This window comes from Impatiens glandulifera, chromosome 1 (assembly GCF_907164915.1).
Source record: "Impatiens glandulifera chromosome 1, dImpGla2.1, whole genome shotgun sequence".
Taxonomy (NCBI): domain Eukaryota; kingdom Viridiplantae; phylum Streptophyta; class Magnoliopsida; order Ericales; family Balsaminaceae; genus Impatiens; species Impatiens glandulifera.
In genome coordinates this window covers 47,232,536-47,257,722 of record NC_061862.1, presented here as the reverse complement: position 1 = coordinate 47,257,722, position 25,187 = coordinate 47,232,536, and the positions used below count along the sequence as shown (strand labels likewise).

The 25,187-nt window shown below is 30.7% G+C and overlaps 2 protein-coding genes across 3 annotated transcripts; one reads left to right on the top strand and one right to left on the bottom strand.

Moving 5' to 3' along the window:
* Positions 1–5,178: 5,178 nt before the first annotated feature.
* LOC124921629 lies at positions 5,179–5,930 on the bottom strand. The gene has a single exon (XM_047462303.1). The coding sequence runs from the start codon at positions 5,830–5,832 to the stop codon at positions 5,227–5,229; it is 606 nt and encodes a 201-aa protein (XP_047318259.1). The 5' UTR covers positions 5,833–5,930; the 3' UTR covers positions 5,179–5,226.
* Positions 5,931–12,807: 6,877 nt separating this feature from the next.
* Positions 12,808–13,902, top strand: LOC124921968 (mitochondrial pyruvate carrier 4-like). Of its 2 annotated transcripts, none has more exons than XM_047462681.1 (5): positions 12,808–12,899; positions 13,024–13,122; positions 13,223–13,266; positions 13,427–13,500; positions 13,735–13,902. In XM_047462681.1, exons 1-5 carry the CDS (start codon positions 12,845–12,847, stop codon positions 13,748–13,750), a joined length of 288 nt encoding a protein of 95 aa, XP_047318637.1. In that variant the 5' UTR covers positions 12,808–12,844; the 3' UTR covers positions 13,751–13,902. The 2 variants fall into 2 exon arrangements, with proteins under 2 accessions (XP_047318637.1, XP_047318645.1); XM_047462689.1 differs by having other exon boundaries at positions 12,834–12,899; positions 13,078–13,122.
* The last annotated feature ends 11,285 nt before the right edge of the window (positions 13,903–25,187 follow it).

Here is a 25,187-nt window from a genome sequence, read left to right as displayed (position 1 = left end):
AGACATTGTAAAAGTCATTAGTTTTGGCTCCCTACTCTCCTTGTGTATATCAAGATGCCCTTTCCAAATATCCCGTCACCTTTTGTAAAATTTCGATCCCGAAAGGAGTGCTCTTATACTGAGCAACGAGGAATTGTTGAAAATTGACGAGGAAAATGTTTAGTGCGTGCTGAACCTCCCTCGAGGTGACGTCAAAATAGTAGAGTTCATTGGGTAGAACTCTGATGATGATGGACTAGCGTACCTCCAAGTTCTCAAGGCTTGGATGAAAAGATGGGTTGAGAGTGAAATTAGAGGTGCTCCTACAACTCTCTCCATGACGGAGAGACTTTTAGCAAACACAGATGCAAATGATGACTTCAACTGGACTTTGTTGTATACATTGTATCTAGCTTTATGTGGACAACACAAAATCCACAATGCAGGTAAACAACTCTTGTTCTTAAATATAGTAATGTCATCTTATGAATATACTATGTTGTCATTGTTATTTATACAACGTTGTCATATTATTTATACAGTGTTGTTATGTTGTTTATATAGCGTTGTCATGTTGTTTATAAAACGTTGTCATGTTTTATTAATTGAGTTGTCATGTTTACAAAAACTATAGCTTCAAAGTCCTTAAATCATTAATGGACGTTGATAGAGTAAAGAACCTGAACAGGTGTAATTAAGTTTGCATACAACAGACTTCTTGAGAGTATAAAAAAATGGCAGGTGAATGAAGCCTCATATTACCACGGTCCATTCTACATTTTTATAATTTACATTCTTATTATGCATAAAATTACTCTTTAGCGTTAGACATTTAACAAAAAAAATCAGTTATGCTACATGGACAAGGTAGCAGATTATACGTCAAGAAATAAATATAATAGGCAGTTTCCCGTCTTGTCATGTTGGAATGAGAAGATGGTTAGTGATAGAATATAGATTGAAAAGAGGCTGGAAAGGTTCGACTGAAGGAGAGTGGTTGATAGGATTCCACTCTCGGCTATGGAGAATGTGCATGGTCATTTCTTAAATGAGTGTTCGAGAGTGTTGGTATTATAAAAAGATGAGAGTAAATTAATTAGAATGAACTAAACATTATAAAATTATAAACTAAAATTGTTAATTATTATGTTTTGTATTAATATTTTAAAATTATTAATTATTTCTATAAATATAAATATAAATAAATTCATAAAACATAATAAATATTAATAAAAATATATATTTAAATATCAAATAAAAATAATTATTTGCACTATATCTTAAATAATTAATATATATTTATTATTTTAATTTAGAATATTATTAGAGTTGTACATTAACTAAAATGATAATTAATGTTATTATTTATAAAATAAATAATTATATTATTTTTGAAAAAAAATATTATTAAATAAAAAAATATAATAAAAAATAAAATAAAAAAATACAAAATATATTTCACTAATTATGTTGTTTTTAAAGTTAATAATGGATTTTATTCATATTTATTTAAGAGTATAAAAAACAAAATTATTAGTACAAGAGACCTAGCATAGATGATAGATCTATATAGTTCATATAGTTCCAGTCTCTACTTACCAATTATTTTAAAAAACAATTACTTATAAAATATTTAAATTATTTATAATAATTTATTTATTAATTATTTATAATAATTTATTTATTTTTAATATAAAAAAATAGCATGACATACTTAAATTAAAAATGTTTTGAGAGAATCAAAAATTAAATTTTGATTTGTAATAATTTTATAGAATTTTTATATTTTAACTATTCATTTAATTATTTTGAATATAGAAAGTTAGTCCGACATATTTAAATTAAAACATTTTAAATTAGAATCGAACTATAACAGTAAATTTATAATAATTTGACAGAATTTTAATATTTTAAATAAAATATAATGTTAGGATCAAAAGTTTTAATTTTTTTTTAAAGAATGATGTGGTTAGAATACGTTGGTATGGTAGAATACTTATGTTTTTAGCTAGATAGAGGATTAGTTGAATTATATGTGATGTAACTTGATTCTTTTTGAATGATTGTTTGTTTATGCTTTTTAAAATGACTTTGTATCTAAGTAATCATAATAGTAATTTATGATCAGATCAAATATTTTTATTTAGTTTTCATTTAAATCACTTCGAAAGAATCTTGTTCTAGTTTTTTAAATTAAAAAATGTCAATTTTTAATGTTTAATTTGAGTATTTCAGAATTGTAAATATATAAATAGGCTGGGCACTGTTATCGTTATTTATTGATTTAGGTTTAAAGTTACAAGACATTTGAAATTGTGAAGGAATTAAAGAAGGTGACATAAGAGAAGATTGAGGCCGACCATGTCGTATGGATAACCATTTTTGTATTAATAATTCATTAATTCATCTTTTAACTGTAGACTTGTCACATGTCTTATTGTATTTGTCTTGAGAATATATATATTCTCTATTAATTATTACATTTTAACATGTCTCCTCTTAAATATGTATTAAAATATTTTCTGTCTAACTTGTTCATTGAAACTTTTTATTATTGTCCTAGAAGGTTAAAACAAGTTGCTAAGTTGCTTTTGATATCATTTATCCTAATTAAATTAAAACAATATCAGTAAAAATGATTTTTTATATAATTTTTATTTATTTATTTGAACTATTACATGATAAATTATATTTTGTTTATGTGAGAGCTTTAAGAAACTGAACTTATTAGACCATTTTGAAAATACTTAAAATTGAAATTGAGTTTCAACGGATATATATTCTTAAATTTATTAATATATACATAATTAAATATATTCTAAAACATTAATTAATTTAAATAATATTTTAAAATATATATTAAAAAATAAGTTCTAAACAACTTTTGATTTTTTTTTCCCAAAACCCAGATCAAGCTCCGAATTTGGATGTTTTTAAATTGGGCTAACAATTATTATTTTTTTCAAAAAATCATCTCATTGATAAACTGAGTGTTATTTAAGAAATCGTCTTACTTATTACACTAACAAACGGACAAATTTAACGAGATATTTGAACCAATATGTACAAAATCAATTGCACGTTGAGAAATATGTTAAATTCTAATGTTCTTAATATTATTGCTTAATTTTGTTTGAGAAATTTTAAATTTATCGGGACAAATATTTGTTTTGAACAACATAAACAATTATATTATTTCTCTATTTAAAAATAAAACAGTGAAATGACTCTATGTTATTAAAAAAGAATAATGGTAAAACATGATATATATATATATATATATATAAAGGAGGATGAAAAATAACTTCCAAAGAAAAAAAAGTAGGAACACCTAAGCTAACATTAATATGAGTTAATTGTAAATTGTAAAATTTTTAATTGTATTAATTTTGTTTTATTTTATTTTAAATATATATACTTGAATGAGTACACAATTATTTGGGCAAATAAATTTGGTGTGATATAATAAGTTCAACTGTAAAACAAATATATTTTTAGCTGATAGAAAATATATATGGCAAGTTTTAGGTAAGATCTGTAAAGAAATTTAAGCTTTAGAGATCAAATGGTTCGATATTGTTGATTGACAGAGTTATAATATATATAACTTAAAATCATATCTATTAGGGACACTAAATATATAACACAAGTCCAAATCTGTTAAACCTGAATTGTCTGATATTAGGGTATTTTAAGCGATTTTATTTTAATATATTTGTTTTGTCTTTTAAGAAAGAAAAAATAATATTATACGGTTTAAAATATTAAAATTAGCATAACAAAGTTGTTTAACAATAATTAATGGAGACCTTGAATTGACTTACCATATTTCAGAGATTACTGTAATTATTATATATAAAAAAACAATTATGGACATTATTTATATTATATTCTAAAAATGGAATTTTGTCTTTTATAATAAAATTATATTTTATACAGTATATAGTGTAATATATAAAATTTCACATTTAATGAAAAAGTAAACTTATTTTTATTTTATAAAATATATTATTACTTTTTTTTTTAGGAATTGTTATCAGGAATAACATAACATAAGTTACTGCTGAACAAAAAATATGATAAAGAAAAAAAGTTTATTATTTTTTTAACCAATTAAATTGTCACGTCATTCTCTTTCCAATTATTTGGTCATACAATCCTGATTAATCTTTACTACCCATTATAAGTGATGTTTTTAATATTTTGGGATGAATTTTAAGGATAATTATAAACTTATTTTAGAATATATCACCCTTAAAAATGTAAAAATAAAAAGATTAAATCGTGATTATGACTATTATGAATTAAATTAAGATATCAATTAATTTAAAACCTAATTTTAAATAAATGAGATGAATAAATCTTATTTGATGAATTATTTTGCATTACTCAAAATAGTTGATTATTATCATCACTAAGTATGCAATTAATATAGACATAAATCTCCTTCAATGATTATTATGTCGTGCTGTATTCTACTCAATCTTCATTAATATATTATGATTAATGTTTGCATTTTATATTAAATAAAATATACATTAAATATATGGCTTGAATGGTAAAATGTCCAAAGATTTACCAATACTAGAATTTACTATGAAAGATTATTATGTGTGACATGTATTTAGGGCATGCAATAAAACAAAATAGAAGAAGTGAAAAAGGGGTCGGATTCGGAGCATATCTTTACTTGGGGCCCCACCCGGAAGGTATTTTCTTTTTTTAATCCTTTGCTTTAATCGAAGCAACCCTTTTCCTTTTTTCTTTTATTTTTTTTTTGTCTACCTAGTTAATGGCGACATCAACCCTAATTATATATATATATATACATACGAGCTATTACCGTTTTACCCCGCGCAAATTGACTCAAACTATGCGTGAGTGGGCAAACTCTCCAAGGGTTAGTTCCGACAATCCAATTTCCGCCATGCCTGAACCAGAAGAAAGCTTCTGAAAATACCCAGTAAAGAAGAAAAGAAAATTCCCCAAAGTAGGAGTACGCTGATCTTTTCTAGCCGTAAATATACATTACATATATTCTCATTAGATTTGTCTCTAATTTGGGCTTTGTTTCTGTTTAAGCACACTGAAGATTGATTGATTGATTGAATCAAAATACCCATTTCTTAAATCAATTTAGAACACAAGAGTTGGGTTTTTGTTATCGGAGAAAACAAAGAAAGAAACAAGATTTTCATCTAATAGAAGAGATGAAACAAGAACCCATCTCTGTTTTTTATTTATTTTTCAAGTCCAAACATTCCAAAACCTTTCCCCAATAAAACTAACAAATCTCCTCACTGACCCTTTCTCGCAGCAAACATCATCATCATCATCTCTCTCCTCCCCGTCGCCGCCGCCACCACCGCCGCCGGCGGATATTCCTTCACTTACTTCCTCCTCAATTGGAAACTCCAATTTTCCAGTTTCTTCAACTTTCCCCTGAATCAGTACCCCAGATTTTGAACCTCTCCTACGCCTCTCTTTCTTCTCCTTACCCACTAGTGTCTTCCGCACCAAATCATCTTCGAAAGCATCGATGATTTCATGAATCAATTGATGATTCGGGGAAGAATCCCACCTGACCCAATAACTCGTGTAACATCTAAAGCAATTACAACCGGAAGACGGCGGATGGTCTCCAGTGGTTTTTGCAGCGACTGATTTACTGCGGCTGTTGGCTGATGAGAAATTGCTGCTAGAAGAACAAGAAATAAGGTATGCTAGTACTTCCCTGTCTTCCGGCGATAGAGCGGCGGCGAGAGTTAATATTGTTATAGGAAGGAAAGCAAGGGGATCGGAGATTAGTGGCGGTGATGGATGAACTGACCCTTTCCGGTAGAGTTTCTTCATTGATTAACAAAGTTAAGAAAGATAAAGTTGTGACTTTTAGAGAGAGAGAGAGAGAGAAGAAAGAAGAGAAAGATTTGAAGAGTTGATTCAGGTTTTATTCAGAAATATGTTTAAAGGAACAAGGAAGGAGATGACGTATATATTAGGTTAGGGCAGGGTTATATCCTAGGAGCCTTAATCATATGCGACACACCACTAACGGGTATTTGTTTGTCCGTAGGAGCCAGATCTTTATGTAATTAATTGTATTTAAAAATAAATATTTACATGTTTATTTAGAAATTATAAATATTTAAATCATATTTAATTTGGCATTTTAAAAAATAAATATAGCACATCTTCCCAAGGAATTAATTAATAAATGATGGGCTTCAGCCCACTCAACAACACAATGGGCTAGGTCAACAGCCGCTTAAGGAGGGAGATAAACATATTATTGATTGAAAAACATAATTAGGGTTTGTTAGATATGAGGTTATTTCAAAATAATATTATATAATAAATTAAAAGATTTTTTTAAAGCTAACATTACCATACATTCATTGATCTAACTTAAATTTTTTTTGGGCAAAAGATATTTGAATGTGGAGATGAAGAAAGTGAATATTGATTTTATTTGGATCAAAACAAGTAGACAGTAACTTATAATTACTATAGTCTATCTTTCTTAGAAAAACATAAGTGACAGAAATCAGTATTGAAAGAATAAATAAATTGAAGAAGAAATCAAATAGAAAAAGGGGGTGTGATCATGTCCCATAACCATATTATGTGGAGATCTGCAGAAAAGAAACAAAAGTTGGGACTTTTATAGTTTGTCTGTTTCTTTGGAGAATGTATGTATGTGGGTTTGTTTGGATTTTCTACTTGTATTGTCTCCTTCAAGTGTAAGAAAACAATTATGGGTCTTCTTTTGTCTTCCCCATCTATCCATGCTTTGTTGTAAATTAATTTTCTATTTTATATACAATCCTCCAAGGATGAATCTATTATCACCATCACAATTATAATCATTTTGAGAATTGATAATGTAAAAAAATGATAATAATTTTGTATTCACTTGATATGAAATATGTGATTGAATTTAAAAAAAATATATTAAAAATTTTGTTGTAGGAAAGTAAGGTAAAGTGTTCTACCAAGTTCTATATCATTGGAAAGAACTTGTGGATCTAATTAGAATTTAGAAGATCCGAATTAAGAACCATAGACAGTTTGTTTAATTTTGGAAAAGTTGGATTGGTTTATTTACTTATACAATGTTTTTAATATAATTTTGTGACATAAAAAAACAGATTTATTTAGATGAATACAAGTTTTTAAAGTCATTGAGAACATTTAGTATTGAAATCCGGCCCGGTCATTAATTCGGTGAAGAGACTAATTAATGGTTTAACTTTTGGGTCAACTGATTCAATTAGTATATTTAATATAATAATAAAATAAAAAAAAATACAAATGAGTCTCTTTTTATTATTGTTAATTACTGAACTGAGTCTTCTCTATAATGAGCCAATGTATAATTAATTTTTTTTTCTCTTAGGGTGTGTTTGATGAGGGAGAATTGGAATTGGAATTGGTATTGGAATTCTAATTCCAATTCTATGAGAATTGGCATTGAATTACAATTCAATTCCTATGTTTGGAAAAATGATAGAATTGTAATTCAATTCCAATTCCTATGTCTGGGAAAATGATAGAATTATAATTCAATTCTAATTCCAATGTTTGTAAAATAAAATATCGGTTCAAAATGTTAACTTTTAAAATATGTTTTCACGTTTTGGCACGTTTAATACGTTTGTGACATTTTTTCATATTTTTCAAACGTTTTTCACACGTTTTAACACGTTTTTCACATTTTCACAAGTTTTTCACGTTTTTAACACGTTTTTCACGTTTTCACACGTTTTTCACACGTTTTCACGTTTTTTTTACGTTTTTCACGTTTTCCAAACGTTTTTCACGTTTTCCAAACATTTTTCACATTTTTCACGTTTTCACGTTTTTCATACGTTTTAACACGTTTTTCACGTTTTCACGTTTTTTCACACATTTTAAAACGTTTTTTACACATTTTCACACGTTTTCACGTTTTTTACACGTTTTAACACGTTTTCACGTTTTTCACACATTTTAACACGTTTTTCACGTTTTTTCACACGTTTTTCACGTTTTTCACACATTATTCACGTTTTTCACGTTTTCACATTTTACACGTTTTACACGTTTTTCATGTTTTTCACACGTTTTAACACGTTTTTCACGTTTTCACGTTTTCACGTTTTTACACGTTTTAACAAGTTTTTCACGTTTTTCACACATCTTTCATGTTTTTACACGGTTTTCACACGTTTAAACACGTTTTTCACGTTTTAACACGTTTTAACACGTTCTTCACGTTTTCACACGTTTTCACGTTTTCCACATTTTGGCACATTTAACATGTTTTTGACATTTTTAATATGTTTAACATGTTTTTCACACGTTTTGATAGGTTTAAAACGTGTTAAACCTATCAAAAACGTATTAAACGTATCAAAAATGTGTTAAATGTGTCAAATTAGTGAAAAATTTGTTAAACGTGCCAAAACGTGAAAAACGTGTTAAACGTGTTAAAACGTGTTAAACGTGTTAAATGTGTTAAAAATGTGTTAAAAATGTGTCAAACTTGTCAAAAACGTAAAAAACATGTGAAACGTGTCAAAAACGTGTTAAACATTCCAAACATGTGAAAAACTTGTTAAACATGTCAAAACGTGAAAAACGTGTTAAATGTGTCAAAAATGTGGTAAACGTGTCAAAAACGTAAAAAAATGTTAAATGTGTTAAAAACGTGAAAACATGTTAAACGTGTCAAAAACGTAAAAAAATATGTTGAATGTGTCAAAAACGTGAAAACGTGTCAAAAACGTGTTAAATATGTGAAAAACTTGTTAAACGTGCCGAAACGTGTTATACGTGTCAAAAATGTGGTAAACATGTCAAAAATGTGGTAAACGTGTCAAAAACGTAAAAAAATGTGTTAAATGTGTCAAAAACGTGAAAACGTGTTAAACGTGTCAAAAACGTGTTAAATATGTGAAAAACTTGTTAAACGTGCCAAAACGTGTCAAAATGTGGTAAACGTGTCAAAAACGTAAAAAAAACGTGTTAAATGTGTCAAAAACGTGAAAACGCGTTAAACATGTCAAAAACGTAAAAAAACGTGTTAAATGTGTCAAAAACGTGAAAACGTGTTAAACATGTCAAAACGTAAAAAAACGTGTTAAATGTGTCAAAAATGTGAAAACGCGTTAAACGCGTCAAAAACGTGTTAAATATGTGTAAACCTTGTTAAACGTGCCAAAACGTGCAAAATGTGCCAAAATATAAAAAAACGTGTTAAACGTGTCAAAAACGTGTTAAACGTGTTAAAAACGTGAAAATCGTGTTAAACGTGTCAAAAACGTGTCAAAGACGTGAAAAACGTGTTAAATGTGTCAAAAACATGTTAAACATATCAAAGACGTGAAAAACGTGAAAAACGTGTTAAACGTGTCAAAAACGTGTTAAACGTGCCAAAAACGTGTTAAAAACGTGAAAATCATGTTAAACGTGTCAAAAACGTGTTAGACGTGTCAAGGACGTGAAAAACGTGTTAAATGTGTCAAAAACGTGTTAAACGTGCCAAAAACGTGTTAAACGTGCCAAAAACGTGCCAAAATATGAAAATATGTTAAACGTGTAAAAAACGTGTTAAAAACGTGTAAAATGTATTTAATGTGTGAAAAACGTGTTAAACATGTCAAAAACATGAAAACGTGTTAATTTGGAATTACAATTCCGATCTAAAAAGATAGGAATTGAGAACTATCAAATTACACTATATTGAATTTCATTGGAATTCTAATTCCAATTCTTAATATTAAAGTGTCTAACAAACATAAGATTGGAATTGGACCCTCCAATTCCAATTCCAATGCCAATTCCAGGGTTATCAAATACACCCTTATAGAAGTTTGAGATTGTACACTTGAAAATTTTTGTGTTGCATTTGTTGGTGTTTCTCCAATATTATCCATGATCAAGTTACACATAAAAAGATAATTTAGAGACCATATATGAATTATGAACTTCAAAATAATATAAAACTACTTTCGTCAATTATATGAAGTATGAAACATCAAAATAAGCCAAATTTTGACAAAAAAATTATGACAATAACTTAAAAATAGTTGAAATAAAAGAGACTTAACTGGATTATGTGAGAGACAATACTTCAAATCAAACTACAACCTTAAATTATTTTTGGATAACTACGTTTTTATCTGGAGAAGAAACCAAACTTAAGTTATAAGTTACAATGACACATTAAATCGTTTTTTTAGTCTGATAAAAGCGGAATCAACTAGTTCAGGTTGGATGTGAAGTTTGAGGTGAATGAAAGAGTTTGTCATTACCTACATGAAACTACAAATAGGTAAACCCAATGGGACAAAAAAATAGGGAGAGGGGAACTGATAAAGTGATAAGTGAGAAAAAAAATATTTTTTTTAAATAGGATAAATTCGTTGGGTTAACCCGGGTTATCGGATTTCCGATTCAATCGACGAATTGACCGAATTTAACTAGGTTGATTGTATTTACAAATTTTTTATCAACTCAGCCCGATTTGATGATAGGGTTCACCGGGTTTGGCGGGCCGAATTTCAAAACTATGATTGAGAATATCAATATTTTTATCATTTTTGGAACATTTTGATCATCTAAGAATCTTATATGATTACTTATGATCTAATTTTCAATGCTCCAAATAATTGAATTGTGATAAAGATGTAAGCATGTATACAGATTAAAATTAGGTTTTATCATGATTTGGTTTGATTAAAATGACATAACAGATTTTAAATTAAAATGAATCCATTGATTTGAATATAAATTTAATTAGCTGCATAATTGCTTAGATTTGTAAACATTTTCTACAAAATAATGAAAATTATTATTCTTCTAATCATAAAAAAAAAAAGTTTAAAATATCAAAATGGGCTATTGTTTTATATAATAATATATTTGTTTAATATAGAAAGTCACCTAACACCCTATCTAAATAAACAAATTAGTTTGGGATAATTATTTTATATGAGATATATCTGTCAATATTTGGCCCCTCGTTGAAACGAGCTGAGATCTTCCGTTTCAAAAAATCTGCTCATTCTGTAGGTTGCCTAACTTAATCTCTAAACCCATTTCTCCATTTTTTTTCTCTCTCTCACTAACCTAACCCGCTACTTCATTAGTTCTCCTTCTTCCACACACGATCATGAATCAATTTTATAATTTTCATTCTTAGTACTTTTGGAAAATCCTCTATTATCTATATCATCTTCAAACCAACCACCTTCATGTTCAACGAATAAAGATCATAGGAGGATCCAACATTGCTCCTTGAATCCACGACTGAAAGTGGAACCTAACTTTCCTGTACATTTGATTTCTGCATAGAATAAGAACTGATGAAGTAGAGAGAAAAAAATAAGGAGAAATGGACTTAGAGATTAAGTGAGGTAACCAATGTCTTATTGGTGTTAAAATATAAACAAAACGGTGTCGTTTTGTCATTTGGTAAAGAGTGAGAGAATAGAAGATCTCAGCCCGATGAAACAACAACCATTAACAAAAATGAGAATATTGGATGTGATAGTACATTAGTCATTTTGGAGTATTGACTTGGCATGCTAAATCTCTTCCTAATTAGATATATGTATATAGGTCCTTATTCCATTATTACCATTAAATATATGATTAGGAAGAATGTCAATTTTACACACCAAGTTGTAAGGAGGTGTCAAATTTACTTATTATGTATCAAAATTCTATTTGTATATACTAACTCGTCAAAAAAATGTCATTTTTGTTTAAAGTAACATAAATGTTAAACACCGTCAAAAATTTTGCCACATGTAATATCCAACTATTTTTTTTATTTTTTAAATTAACATACTTTAATTATTTTTACATTAAAACAATACATTAAAATCTCCATTTATCTATTTTTTTTCTCTCTTTGTCCCATAACTATCCATTTTTATTTTCCTTCTTCTTACGATTAATTCTCAAGTTCTTTCAGATTTACCTTCTTCCTCTTTCCTCCTTTCCCCTTCCTCCTTCCTCCTTCCTCCTTCCTCTTTCCTCTTTCCTCCTTCCTCCTATTAACTCCCAAGTGAAAATTCCTTAATCTAAATATTTTTAACCGAACTTTAAACTGTCACTGTCATTGTCGTTGGTGAGAATTTTTTTCATAATAGTTACACTGTTAAACTTTATCAGCTCGCAATTGTAACCACCAAATCCAAATATTTCTCACAAAACTTTAAACTATCGTCGTTATTGGTCAAAACATTTCAGTCAAAATCTTAACCAGTGTAACTATTATGAAAACAAAAACTCTCACCAATGACAATGACAATGTTAAAAATATTTAGATTATGGAGCTTTTACTTGGGGTTAATTGGAAGAAGAAAGAAGTAAAAACTGAAAAGAACTTTGAGTTAATATAGGAGGGAAAAGAAAAATAAATAGTTGTGATATAAAGTGAGAGAAAGAATGAGATTTTAATGGTTTGTTTGAATAAAAAATAAATAAAATAATGTCAATATAAAAATAAAATTAAAAATAGGTGGATATTAAATATGGCAAAAAAAAAATTTGACGGTATTTAATATTTTCCATTATTTTAAACAAATTGACATTTTTGACAAGTTAATATATATAAATAAAATTTTGATACTTAATAAGTAAATTTAATACATACTTACAATTTGGTATCTAAAATTACATTCTTCTCATATATGATTAGGAAATATGTCAATTATAAATAAATATAAGGTCAAATTATTACTATATTTCATTCATATCCTTTTAATGACCTTAGATTATAAAATAAGTATTTATACATAATCCCCAGAAAATGAAATTAAGCCGTTGACAATCTCATTCATGAAATAGAGAGAGAGAAAATTGCAGAGATTACATGGCGACTTCGAAGTTTCAAGCTATGTGGAACCATCCAGCAGGTCCCCAAACCAGTAAGTGCATGGTGATAATTGATTACAATAATCAATGATCTTGATCAGTTATGTATGGATGATTAATATTAATATTTTCAAGTTGATCATATAGCTATAATTAATCTTGTATCTATGGATGCAGTTCATTTTTGGGCACCTACTTTTAAATGGGCAATAAGTATTGCCAATATTGCAGATTTCTCTAAACCACCAGACAAAGTTTCTTATCCTCAGCAGATTGGTACCACATGATCTTTATAATTTATTGCAAAAAACTAGATTCAACATATTTTTTAACATACATATATACAATGAAAAAACTTTTATTTCATTTCATGCAGTTGTCTCGACCAACGGATTTATCTGGTCACGCATGGCTGAGGCGGTAAGTTTTCAAACTAACCTAATCAAATATATACTTTTGTAATGAAAAATGTTTAATACATATAGTTTTTAATGGACATTAAATTCCATTTTTTCCCTAAGCCTTTAGGAACATCATAAAAAATAAATAATTTGCTATTTGTATTTGATTGATGATGCAGGCAAATTATAACCAATGTATTGTGAGTATTGCAATGGCAGCAACAGGATTGTATCAGCTAGGGCGAAAAGTGAAGTAAGTTATATAATTAGTTAATTGTTTTACATAACAAAAATGAATTAACTCTATTTAATGAAATGTCATTTTATAATCCTAATTATGGTTGGTTTAGTTTTGATTTTTTACCTTTTTACTTTTGAGATTTTAATTAAATAATTTTAATTGTTTTTCAAAATAAAAGTAACTATTTACTAGCTTTCTTGTTAAAATGCATTTATTTACTTTATATTGATTGTTTGATGGTTTCAGGCATGATTATTTCTGAGGAAGAAGCCACAGTTGACAAGACTCTCTAATTCTTACTCATTTTCACATCTTCTTTCACAAACTCCATTTCTTATCCTTGTGTTTTGTGTAAAAATATGCAATAATAATAACTATTTGAAGAAATTGAAGACTCATAATTCATTGCTAAAACACAGAACTCATAATTTTAAGCAGTTTTGATCCTCTTTACCAAAAGTCCCTCCTTGTGATAGGGCATAGGTCCCTATAGTAATATGGATACTCATTTGGAGGAATTAGAAGGAGAAAAAATTAATGATGAGTGATGATTTTGAAGAGGTGATGATTATTTTTGGTAAAATGACTTAAAAGATATTAATATATATAAATAAAATAATAAATAATAAATTAAAATAAAGAGTATTTTAGTATTTTGATTAATGAAATGAGTGATGTGATTGTTGAGAAGAGATTAATTGAAAAATTAATTTTGTTGTTTTTTTTAAAAATTCAAAGAGAACAAGGCCTGTGATCGTGAACTCAAACACCTTTTCCAATGAGATCATGAAAAAAATTATGTTTCCAAATATTAAAATCTCCCGTTTTTTCTCTTTCAAGAAAAACCGAAAGGTTACCAATTAACTCTCGGTTTTTCCTTTTCAAAAAAACCCGAGAGGTATATATATAACTCTCGTTTTTTCCAATTAAAGAAAAACCGAAAGATTTCCATATAACTCTCGATTTTTCCTTTTCAAATAAACTCGAGAGGTATATGAAAACTTTCGGTTTTTCCCTTTCATAAAAAATCAAAAGCTTTCCATATAACTCTTGATTTTCCCTTTCAAATAAATCCGAGAGTTATATCGAAAACTCTCGGTTTTTCTCTTTCAATAAAAACGAAAGCTTTCCATTTAACTTTCGGTGCTACCGCTATAAAATATACAAAATAAGCCGATTGTTTTGTGCGCCACTAAAATCTGTTCAGCCAAACCAATATATATATATAAATAACATTCATAAAGTAAATGACCATTATCATTCCAAAATTCTCAACCAAACCAATCATCCAAACAACCTGTTATAATTCGAATTAAAACGTACTCAATCAATTCATAAACCTGTTATCAGTCGAAACAACCAATCAAAACGTACTAGAATTAGCTGGTGGGGGGAGGGGGTGGTTGATATTGCCTCATAAACATTTCAAAGCTCTCCATTCTTGTCATAATTTTTAGCTTTTCCGCTTGTATTTCATTAATCGTTCGAGTTCTTTCTTCATCCCTCTTTTCCAATTCCTCCACTTTCATCGCCAATCTTTGATTCTCCTCAACAATCGATTAGTGGATTATTGTGAATTGTTGTCACTTCGACAATCCTCACGAAAGTGTGTGGGCCGGACTCCTGATCCCATACCGATCACTCCCCCATGCTTTTGGCGTCCGAACACTCTCTCCGTCAAGTCGAAGTCAAATATATTCGGTTCGTTGCTTCTTACCTCCTCCATCTCCGCTTGCACATTTGAAATAAATTTTCATTTATATAATAATAATCTAGCTTTATGTAATTTATTTAAATTCAATTAACTTACAATTTTCTCTTGCGCTCGTTCATACGGGATGGGGGTTGGGTTTTCTTTCGTAGGTTTTGGGGTATATGTCCTTTTGCATACTTCAACCACGGAGGGGGTCCGTCCCATTTCCAGCGTCAGTTAAAATAAATGATTTATAAAATTAATAATATTCTTTATATATTAATTTATTAAAAATAATATACATACCAACTCTTCCTCCACTTGAGCAAACGGTATACTTCCAGTATGATGTCGGAATTTCAGTTTATTTCTGTTAACAACATTGGTACGACTGTTTTGCTGTATTTGAAATAAAAAATGAAGTTAGAATAATTGATGTCAAATTTTATTTGAATTATGAAACCATACCTTAAATTTTTCTATGAAGTAATAGTTTCGACACACGAACTCCCAATCATTTCGATTGTAGTCTCGTGGAGGATTGGCTAGTACCGCCGCCTCGTCTCCTTGATGAATGTGAATATAATCTTTATTCAAATCCGAGAGCCATCTATCCAATATCTATTTGACGTGTGCCAATCCGTTCGCTCGATATTGATCAATAGAACCATCATTAGTACACTCGAACGGATCCTGAAAAATAAATCATTCAAATGTTATAAAAAAATATTGAATGATTAATGTATAATTTAAGTAATGATTATCATCACAGCAATCCAAAATGAATCCAATTGGTCAGCACTTAATGCCTTCCACTTCAGAAGACGGTGTGAGATGGCTGAGGGGTCCCGCACAACCGACCCCAAATGTCTAGACCACATTGTTCTTCCATTGCCGACATCGCCGGACCTCCCATCTACCTCTCTAAAATTCAGAGCAATCTTTGTCCCCGGTGGCCTCCTAGATAACGCGATATTCTTGTTCTTCCCTCGTCTCTTGCGGGCGGAAGATTCTTCAAAATTATCAAATTCATAATTCGATGTAAATAAATACAAATAATAACTAAGTGTAAACATATTACCTATCGATGATAGGTCGGGAGTGGAACGGTGCTCTCCTCGTCATCCTCCTAGTGAGCCTCCTCGTGGTCCTCCTCGTCATCCCCCACTGATGCAAACGTACTCTCAATAAACTCTTTAACCTCAACATCAATATCCTCGTCATGTGTATCACGTGTTGGGAAACAGTAGCTAACGGGTCCACATCTAATGGTGCATGATCTCTAGAAGACTCTTCTTGGAGCCTTAGGTTTTCTGATTGTACAGGTAGGTTTTAGTATGGCCTAAACAATTTACTGGATGTTTTCCTCATACTCTTCCAAGTAGTTTTCGGACCTTCTGACATCCTTAATGCATACCATTAATAAACTGGAGAATAATTTAAATAAAGTATTAACAAAAATGAATATAAAGTAAAAATATAAAAACTACCTAATTAATCTTAACTATATATTCTGTTAGGATCTAGGTCGCGGCTGGTGAACCGGGGTCTGGCCGGTTAGCGTCTTCACTCAAAGATTGGTGGTTAATCCGATTAGAGATTAACACCGGGGTTTCAATACTACACAAACTGTCACAAACCCTTGAACCGAGTTCAAGCGCGGAAGTGGTTTGTTTCAGGTTGAAGCAGCACTCACACTGGAAGGACAGAACCAGATGTAGATAAGGTGGGTTTGGAGTATAATGAATCGGTTTTTGGGACTCGGTAATTCGGTTTAGGCAGGGTCAGTTAGAACGGTATGAATAGTTTAGTACAGATCGGTTAGAATATGAAATCGGCAGAAAGTAAAGAACAAGACATGTTTTTATGGATGTTCGGAGATGAAACTCCTACGTCACCCCTTCCTCTCGAAACCGCGAGAAGGATATTCACTAAGGAATACACAAACACAATCCGATCGAGGCTTATTTTCTGCTCGATAACACTCGTACAATTTTAACTGAAATTGTAATCACTCTTGAAATAAACACTTAAGCTCTAAACCTTGTAGAGAAATAAACTTGCAACAAATCTTAAAGCTTGTAGTTGGTAGAACTGATAACTTGGGTAGTTGAAATCTCTTAGAACTTGTAACCGCATTTACTCCTCTTCAGCTCCTTCTTTTATAGGTGAAATGTGCCAACGGTCACATTTCATTTCCTTGGGTTTGATTGGTTGAGCAGAGGTTCATTGATTCAGACCTGGCGGTCTAGGCTTCAGACCTGGCAGTCTAGGCTTCAGTGTATAGCTCAAACCGGCTAGGTTTGTCTTTTACTCAATATGGCAACTGTCGGTTGGACAGTTGCCTGTACCTGGAAGATTGCGTGTCTGATTTATCCTGGAGTGGAAAGATCCTGTCGGACGATCTTCTGCACCCTACAGATTATCTTCAGACTTGTATGAATATGGCAATACTAAAGTCTGTCCCTTCGGTATCATCCTCAACAGATACTCGAAGTGTCTATTTGTACTGGTCGGTTGTTTATGTTAACCGCATGGCTTCCAGTTTTTCCATGACTTCAGATTGACCGAATGTTCAATGATTTTGGCATTCTGATTTGACCGGTCTTATCTTCTTGTTCGGTCAGGTTTTTGTTCGGTTGGGTTGCTTGACTGGTTGAGTGACTTGACCGGTTGAGTAACTTGACCGGTTGAGTAACTTGACCGGTTGAGTAACTTGACTGGTTGCATAACTTGACCGGTTGAGTAACTTGACCGGTTGCATAACTTGACCGGTTGAGTAACTTGACCGGTTGCATATCTTGACCGGTTCCTGCACAGGAAATTTGTTTTTGTTAAGTTTTATTTAACCGATATAATTTTATCTAACATATTCGTAAATCGATGATTTATTTTTGTCACAATCTTCCAATCGGGTGTTGACATATTAGGGGCGTAGAATACTTGTTTTGCTTGACTCTCCAATATATACGGGTCCTGACTTTGAGTTTTCAAAATTCGGTTTACATTTATACTTACGAAGCCATATTTATCCACTTTCACTCATAGTTCCCCCGAGTGTGTATCAATCCACTTACACTCGAATAAGACAACTCGTTTGTAAGAAAAGTATTGTACTTGAATTATATCCGTTAAAACTCCGTAGTATGACATAATATTTGACCCGTTGTACCCTTCAACAACCACTCCACTATTTTGAGTGGTCAAACCTTCGTCGTATTTTTTTGTACAGAATTTGTATCTGTTTACTTTACACCAAACATACATACACGAGTACATACTTGGACATTCGCCTAAGATCTTGAGGTCTCTTGATATGTCGTTATTTTCTGCTAATTGAACGACCTATATGTATACATTCCCGAAATTTATAGTCGTTAAAATAAATATAAAGTTATTAGATATGGTTTTGAATCCACTCACTCTATGTTTGAAATAGGTGGCATACGTTTCTCCACGGGACTCATTGTTATTGCAATACTGTATATAATCACTATAAATAGATCGAATATTAAATATCATACTCTTTAATGCTAATTAATAAGACATACTATAACAATAAAATATTGAATCTTACATGTAAAAAAGTTCTGTTTCGGGACAATTTTTCAAAATGTATGTATGAGCTGTCACTCGATCGCTATAATCCAAGTTGTATATTTTTCCGTTGGATAGGCCTTCCAACGATGAAAATATTGAAATGCTCGAGATTTCAGTTTGTGCATTTTCTTGGTTTTCTTCCTCCATATACCTGGCACATAAACTAATACTCTCATTTACAAGATAGCTCTCGCTTATTGAGGCTTCAGGGTGATTTTTATTCCGCAAATATCTTTTCATTGTACCCATGTAATGTTCAAACGAATACATCCATCAATACTGGACAGGTCCCCCAAGCAAAGCCTCAAATGACAAGTGAATCGGGAGATGCATCATGATGTCAAAGATTGGCGGTGGAAAATCATTTCAAATTTGAAAAGTGTCAATATAATATCCATGTACAATTGTTCGAGGTCCGTTGCAATCAACTCTTTGAAGCACAACAACCGAAAGAACCGAGACAAATTTACTATAACATCATACACATTATCTGGAAGTAATCAATGGGTTGCTAAAGGAATCAAATATTCCAATAAAATGTGATAATTATGACTCTTTAATCTCGTAATCTTTTTCTCTTCCAAATTTACACAACCGCCGATATTTGAGCAAAAACCATTAGGCAACTTAAGATCTTTCAAGAATTTACAAAGATATTTTTTATGATCGGAGGTCAAAGTGAAAAGCGCTTCTGGATAATGAACCACCCTTCATCAATTATAGGATATAACCATTGTTTTATGCCTAAGAGTTGTAAGTCTTTACGGGCTTTAGGACCATCTTTAGTCTTCTCTTTCACATTCATTATTGTTCCCAACACGCTATCACAAATATTTTTCTCAATATGCATCACATCCAAATTATGTCTCAATAATAGTGATTTCCAATAAGGCAAACAGAAGAAAATGCTGAGTTTGTTCCAATTGTCTCCCCACGTTTCATGATATCTTGGTTTTCTTGCTCAGATCCGTAGTAATAATTGTATCTTTTAGGTCTTGTGCTTGATCATAAATTTCTTGCCCCCGTTAACAATTTAGAGGGCTCTTTGTAATCTGTTCGACCATCAAACGACTCTTTATCCCTTCGGTATTTGTGCTTTGGTAGAAGGAAACGTTTGTGACCCATGTAACATTGTTTGGAACTATTAACTAATCGAAGAGATACTATGTCGTTGTTACAACAAGGACAAGCGAATTTCCCTTTCGTACTCTAGCCTGACAAATTCGCGTACGTGAGAAAGTTGTTAATGGTCCACATCAACGCCGCTCACATGTTAAAGTATTGCGACGTGTGTGCATCAAACATTCTCACACCAAGTTGCCATAGTTCAGTCAACTCGTCGATCAATTGCTGGAGAAATATGTCAATTGCATCTCCCGGACTCTTTGGACCTGGATTTAACATAGATAGAATGAAATTGCTAGAATCCATGCAAGTAGTGGGTGACACATTATAAGGAAAAGAATAACCGGCCAAACACTGTATGACTTTTTCCCATTTACAAATGGTTGAAACCCATCGCTTGATAAGCCTAGTCTTATGTTTCGAGATTCCGACGCAAAATCTTTATAATTTTCATCAAATATTTTCCAAGTTAATGAATCAGCCGGATGTCTCAACGTATCACTATCAACTCTTCCTTCCTTATGCCATCTCATCATTGGAGCCGTTTTTTAGGACATGTATAGTCTTTGTAGTCTTGGTATTAGAGGAAAATATCTTAACACCTTAGTTGGAATGAATTTTCTATTTTGCTTCTTTCGAACTGCCCCACTTGTTTGGTCGACTTTCCATCTTGAAAGGCCACAAACTCTGCAAAACTCTATATTTTTGTCGTTCTTCCGAAATAACATATAGTTGTTCTTACATGCGTCTATCTTCTCATACTTAAGCCTGATATCTGTAATGAATTTTTTACATTTTTAGTAGGAGATTGAAAATTGAGCGTCCATCGGTAATATGTCATATTTAAGTAGACGCAACAACATATCGAACGAAGCATTTGTCCATTGACCGACATTCTTTATGTGAAGTAGTTTCAGTAGTACTAATGATTTCGTTATTCGAGCACATTCATACAATGGCCGTTTGGAATCATCAAGCAATTTATAAAATCTCTACGCATCTTCGACTGGTTCATTGTTGTTCAGGCCATCATTAACGTTGGAGAACATATCGTTTATAAAATCGTGCATATAACATTCTTCACTAACCTCTTCATTAACTGTATTATTCATCTCCGTTGTAAGATCATTGAATTTCGGCACGGCATCATCTGATTCACCATCATCATCCAAGTCATCGACATCATCTTCGACATCATCATTAACCACGTTAGTAGTAAGTCTCTTTTCTCCTGACAATACTAGAACTCATAATGAACATTTATTCCATAAATGATGAGGTGAGTCTTCACATCGTCTATTTCCATAAAGGTCGTGTTCAAGTATTTCACGCAAGGACATTTCACTTTTTGTCGTCTTGTACTCCTAACTGCAAACTTGCGGAATTTGTCAACACCTTCCTCGTAATCTGGATGATCTCGACGTAAGATCATCCAAGTTTTATTGGGTACTTACATCTTTCTAATAAGATAGAAAACAACCCGCATTATTATTTATTTAACTTTATCTAAATTAATTAGGCTTACATTTATCTTACAAAATTCTAACCAAATATCCATTAATCTATCCAAAATATAACCTAAATCAAACATAATATATAACATAAATCATCATCATCAATATGTATATAAAAAATGAAATGAAATATTCATTAATCTAACCAAATATCCATTAAATTAACCTAATTTAACATTATTCTAACAAAATCAACCTAAATATATATAACATATAACATACTCTAACATTAATCAACATAACCTAATTAACCTAAATATATAACAAGTAAACAAAATTCAAACATATATTCATCAAATCAAATTACCTATTCAAAATTAACCAACAATTCAAACTTATACATCAAAACAAATTACATATTCCAACATAAATCAAACCAAATCTAACTTAAATCAAACATAAATCAAACCAAAATCAAACCAAATCAAACCTAAATCAAATCAAACCAAATCTAACCTAAATCAAACCAAATTATCTAACCTAAATCATATATCAAACAAAATATAATCTAATTCAAACCTAAACTAACCTAAATCAAACTTAAATCTAATCATATAATTATATTAACTTAATTAACAAACAAAATAAACCAAAATCTAACCTGGAATCGACAGCGGTAGAGGCGTCGGCGGCAGGTGAAGGATAGACGGAGGCAGGTGAAAGCTAGACGGAGGCAGCGACGGCAGTTTGAGGAAGCTACTACAGTTGAGGGGGATATTTGTCGAGGGCGGGTTCTTTCGAGGGAGTCTTGAATAGGCGGCGTCGTCGGGGGCGGGGTGTGTGCGTCGTCGTCGTCGGATTGTTGGAGGGAGGTGTAGGCGGGGTTGTCGGATCGTTGGAGGGCGGCGCTGGGAAAAAGGGGATTGGAGAGAGAGAGGGGGATCGGGAAAAGATGAAAAGAAGAAGAAGTTTTTTTTAATTTTGAAAGGTCATTACCGAAAGTTAAATGAAAACTTTCAGTTTTGATCATTTCCGAAGGTTTCATATAACTCTCGGTTTTGACCATTTTAGACATAATTCCGATAGTTTTGGACATATCTCTCGGTTTTGATCATTTAAATTCCGAGAGATGTCTCTAAATCTTTCGTTTTTGATAGATGAAAAATTAATTTTAAAACAGATAAAACCGAGAGATTTGTGTATATCTCTCAGTTTTGATGATTATTACCGAAAGATAATGGTATATCTTTCGGTATTATCACTTGATAAATTGTTAAATTAATTGTTTTTTCACCTTCTAATAACTTTGAACAACATTAATTTAACACATTTGATATCCTTAAAATATTACACAATTCATATGATCAAACATGACACATATTCATAGGATAATCAAACATAAACATATATATATATACTTCTTTATATAAATAAACACAACCATATACATATTAACATTATACACAATCTGAATTCTTAAAAAATAACACATACTTGATTAGATTAGTTAGGAGTCTAGATTAGAAAGTGAAATGCCAATTAATTTAACAAATTGTGTAGTGTCAATACCGAAAGTTAAGGGCATAACTTTCGGTTTTGATCATTATTTCCGAAAGTTATACATAAAACTTCCGGTATTACCACTTCATAAATTATTAAAGTAATTGGTTTTCACCTTCTAATAACCTTGAACAACATTAATTTAACATATTTGATATCCTTAAAATATTACACAATCTCAATACATCATTACAATCAAACTTTACACACAATCTTATTATCATCAAACACAAACATACATATATACTTCTTTATATTATCAAACACAATCATATACATTTATAACATTAAACACAATCTTCATTCTTAAAAAATAACACACTTGATGTGATTAAATAGTTTAGACAAAAATTGCAAAAATCAAATAAAATATGGAATGAATACCGAAAGTTAATTAATTAACTTTCAGTACCTAAACCCTAAAACCGAAAGATTATGAAATATCTCTAGGTCCTGACCTTAAATAGAATGTTTTTTTTTGGAAAGGGTCAAAAACGAAAGTTTTCCAATAAACTTTCGTAATTACCCCTTCTCAACACTTAAAAAATTTCAGATTTTTTTTAGGAAGGGTAAAAAGCGAAAGTTTTTCAATAAATTTTTGCAATTACCCTTCCCAACACTTAGAAAATTTTCAGATTTTTGTAAGGATTGGGTAATTGCGAAGATTTATTGGAAAACTTTCGCAATTACCCATTCTCAATAATTAGAAAATTTAAATTTTTTTTTAGGAAGGGTCAAAAGAGAAAGTTTATTGGAAAACTTTCGCAATTACCCTTCCCAACACTTAGAAATTTCTCATATTTTTTTAAGGAAGGGTCAAAAACGAAAGTTTATTGGAAAATTTTTGCAATTACCCCTCCCCAACACTTAGAAAATTTTCAGATTTTTTTAATGAAGGGTCAAAAGCGAAAGTTTATTGGAAAACTTTCGCAATTACCCCTTCCCAACACTTAGAAAATTTTCAGATTTTTTTAAGGAATGTTAAAAGCGAAAGTTTATTGGAAAACTTTCGCAATTACCCCTTCCCAACACTTAGAAAATTCTTAGATTTTTTTAAGGAAGGGTCAAAAGCGAAGGTTTATTGGAAAACTTTCGCAATTACCCTTCCCAACACTTAGAAATTTCTCAGATTTTTTTAAGGAAGGGTCAAAAGAGAAAGTTTATTGGAAAATTTTCGCAATTACCCTTTCCAACACTTAGAAACATTTTCAGATTTTTTTAAGGAAGGGTCAAAAGCGAAAGTTTATTGGAAAACTTTTGCAATTACTCCTTCTCAACAGTTAGAAAATTTTCATATTTTTTTAAGGAAGGGTCAAAAGCGAAAGTTTATTGGAAAACTTTCGCAATTATCCCTTCCCAACACTTAGAAAATTCTCAGATTGTTTTAAAGAAGGGTCAAAAGCGAAGGTTTATAGGAAAACTTTCGCAATTATCCCTTCCCAACACTTAGAAAATTTTTAGATTTTTTTAGGAAGGATAAAAAACAAAAGTTTATTGGGAAACTTTCGCAATTACCCCTTCTCAACAGTTAGAAAATTTTCATATTTTTTTAAGGAAGGGTCAAAAGCGAAAGTTTATTGGAAAACTTTCGCAATTATCCCTTCCCAACACTTAGAAAATTCTCAGATTGTTTTAAAGAAGGGTCAAAAGCGAAGGTTTATAGGAAAACTTTCGCAATTATCCCTTCCCAACACTTAGAAAATTTTTAAATTTTTTTAGGAAGGATAAAAAACAAAAGTTTATTGGGAAACTTTCGCAATTACCCCTTCCCAACACTTAGAAAATTTTCAGATTTTTTTTAAGGAAGGGTCAAAAGTAAAAGTTTTCCAATAAACTTTCGCAATTACCCTTCACAACACTTAGAATTTTTTCCAATTTTTTTAGGAAGGGTAAAAAGCGAAAGTTTATTGGGAAACTTTCTCTATTACCAATTATGGAAAGTTAAAACCGAGGGTTCTTTGAATAACCTTCGCAATTACCCTATTTTTTCCATTTTTTGAAAAGATTGTAATCGAAAATGTTCAATAAATATCTCAAATAAAGGCAAATCAATAAAAATAGAAAAACATTCATAAACCACATTAATAAACCAAAAGATAATTATAATTCATAATTCTAAACAAAGGTCAAAACATACCAAATTATCCAAAACATGTTATCAGTTGAATAAAAACGTTTACAAATAATTATTCAAAAACTTTAATCTACTTAGTAGGGGGGAGAAGGTGGTTGATTCTACCTCCTAAAGAATTCAACTTGTTGTTCAA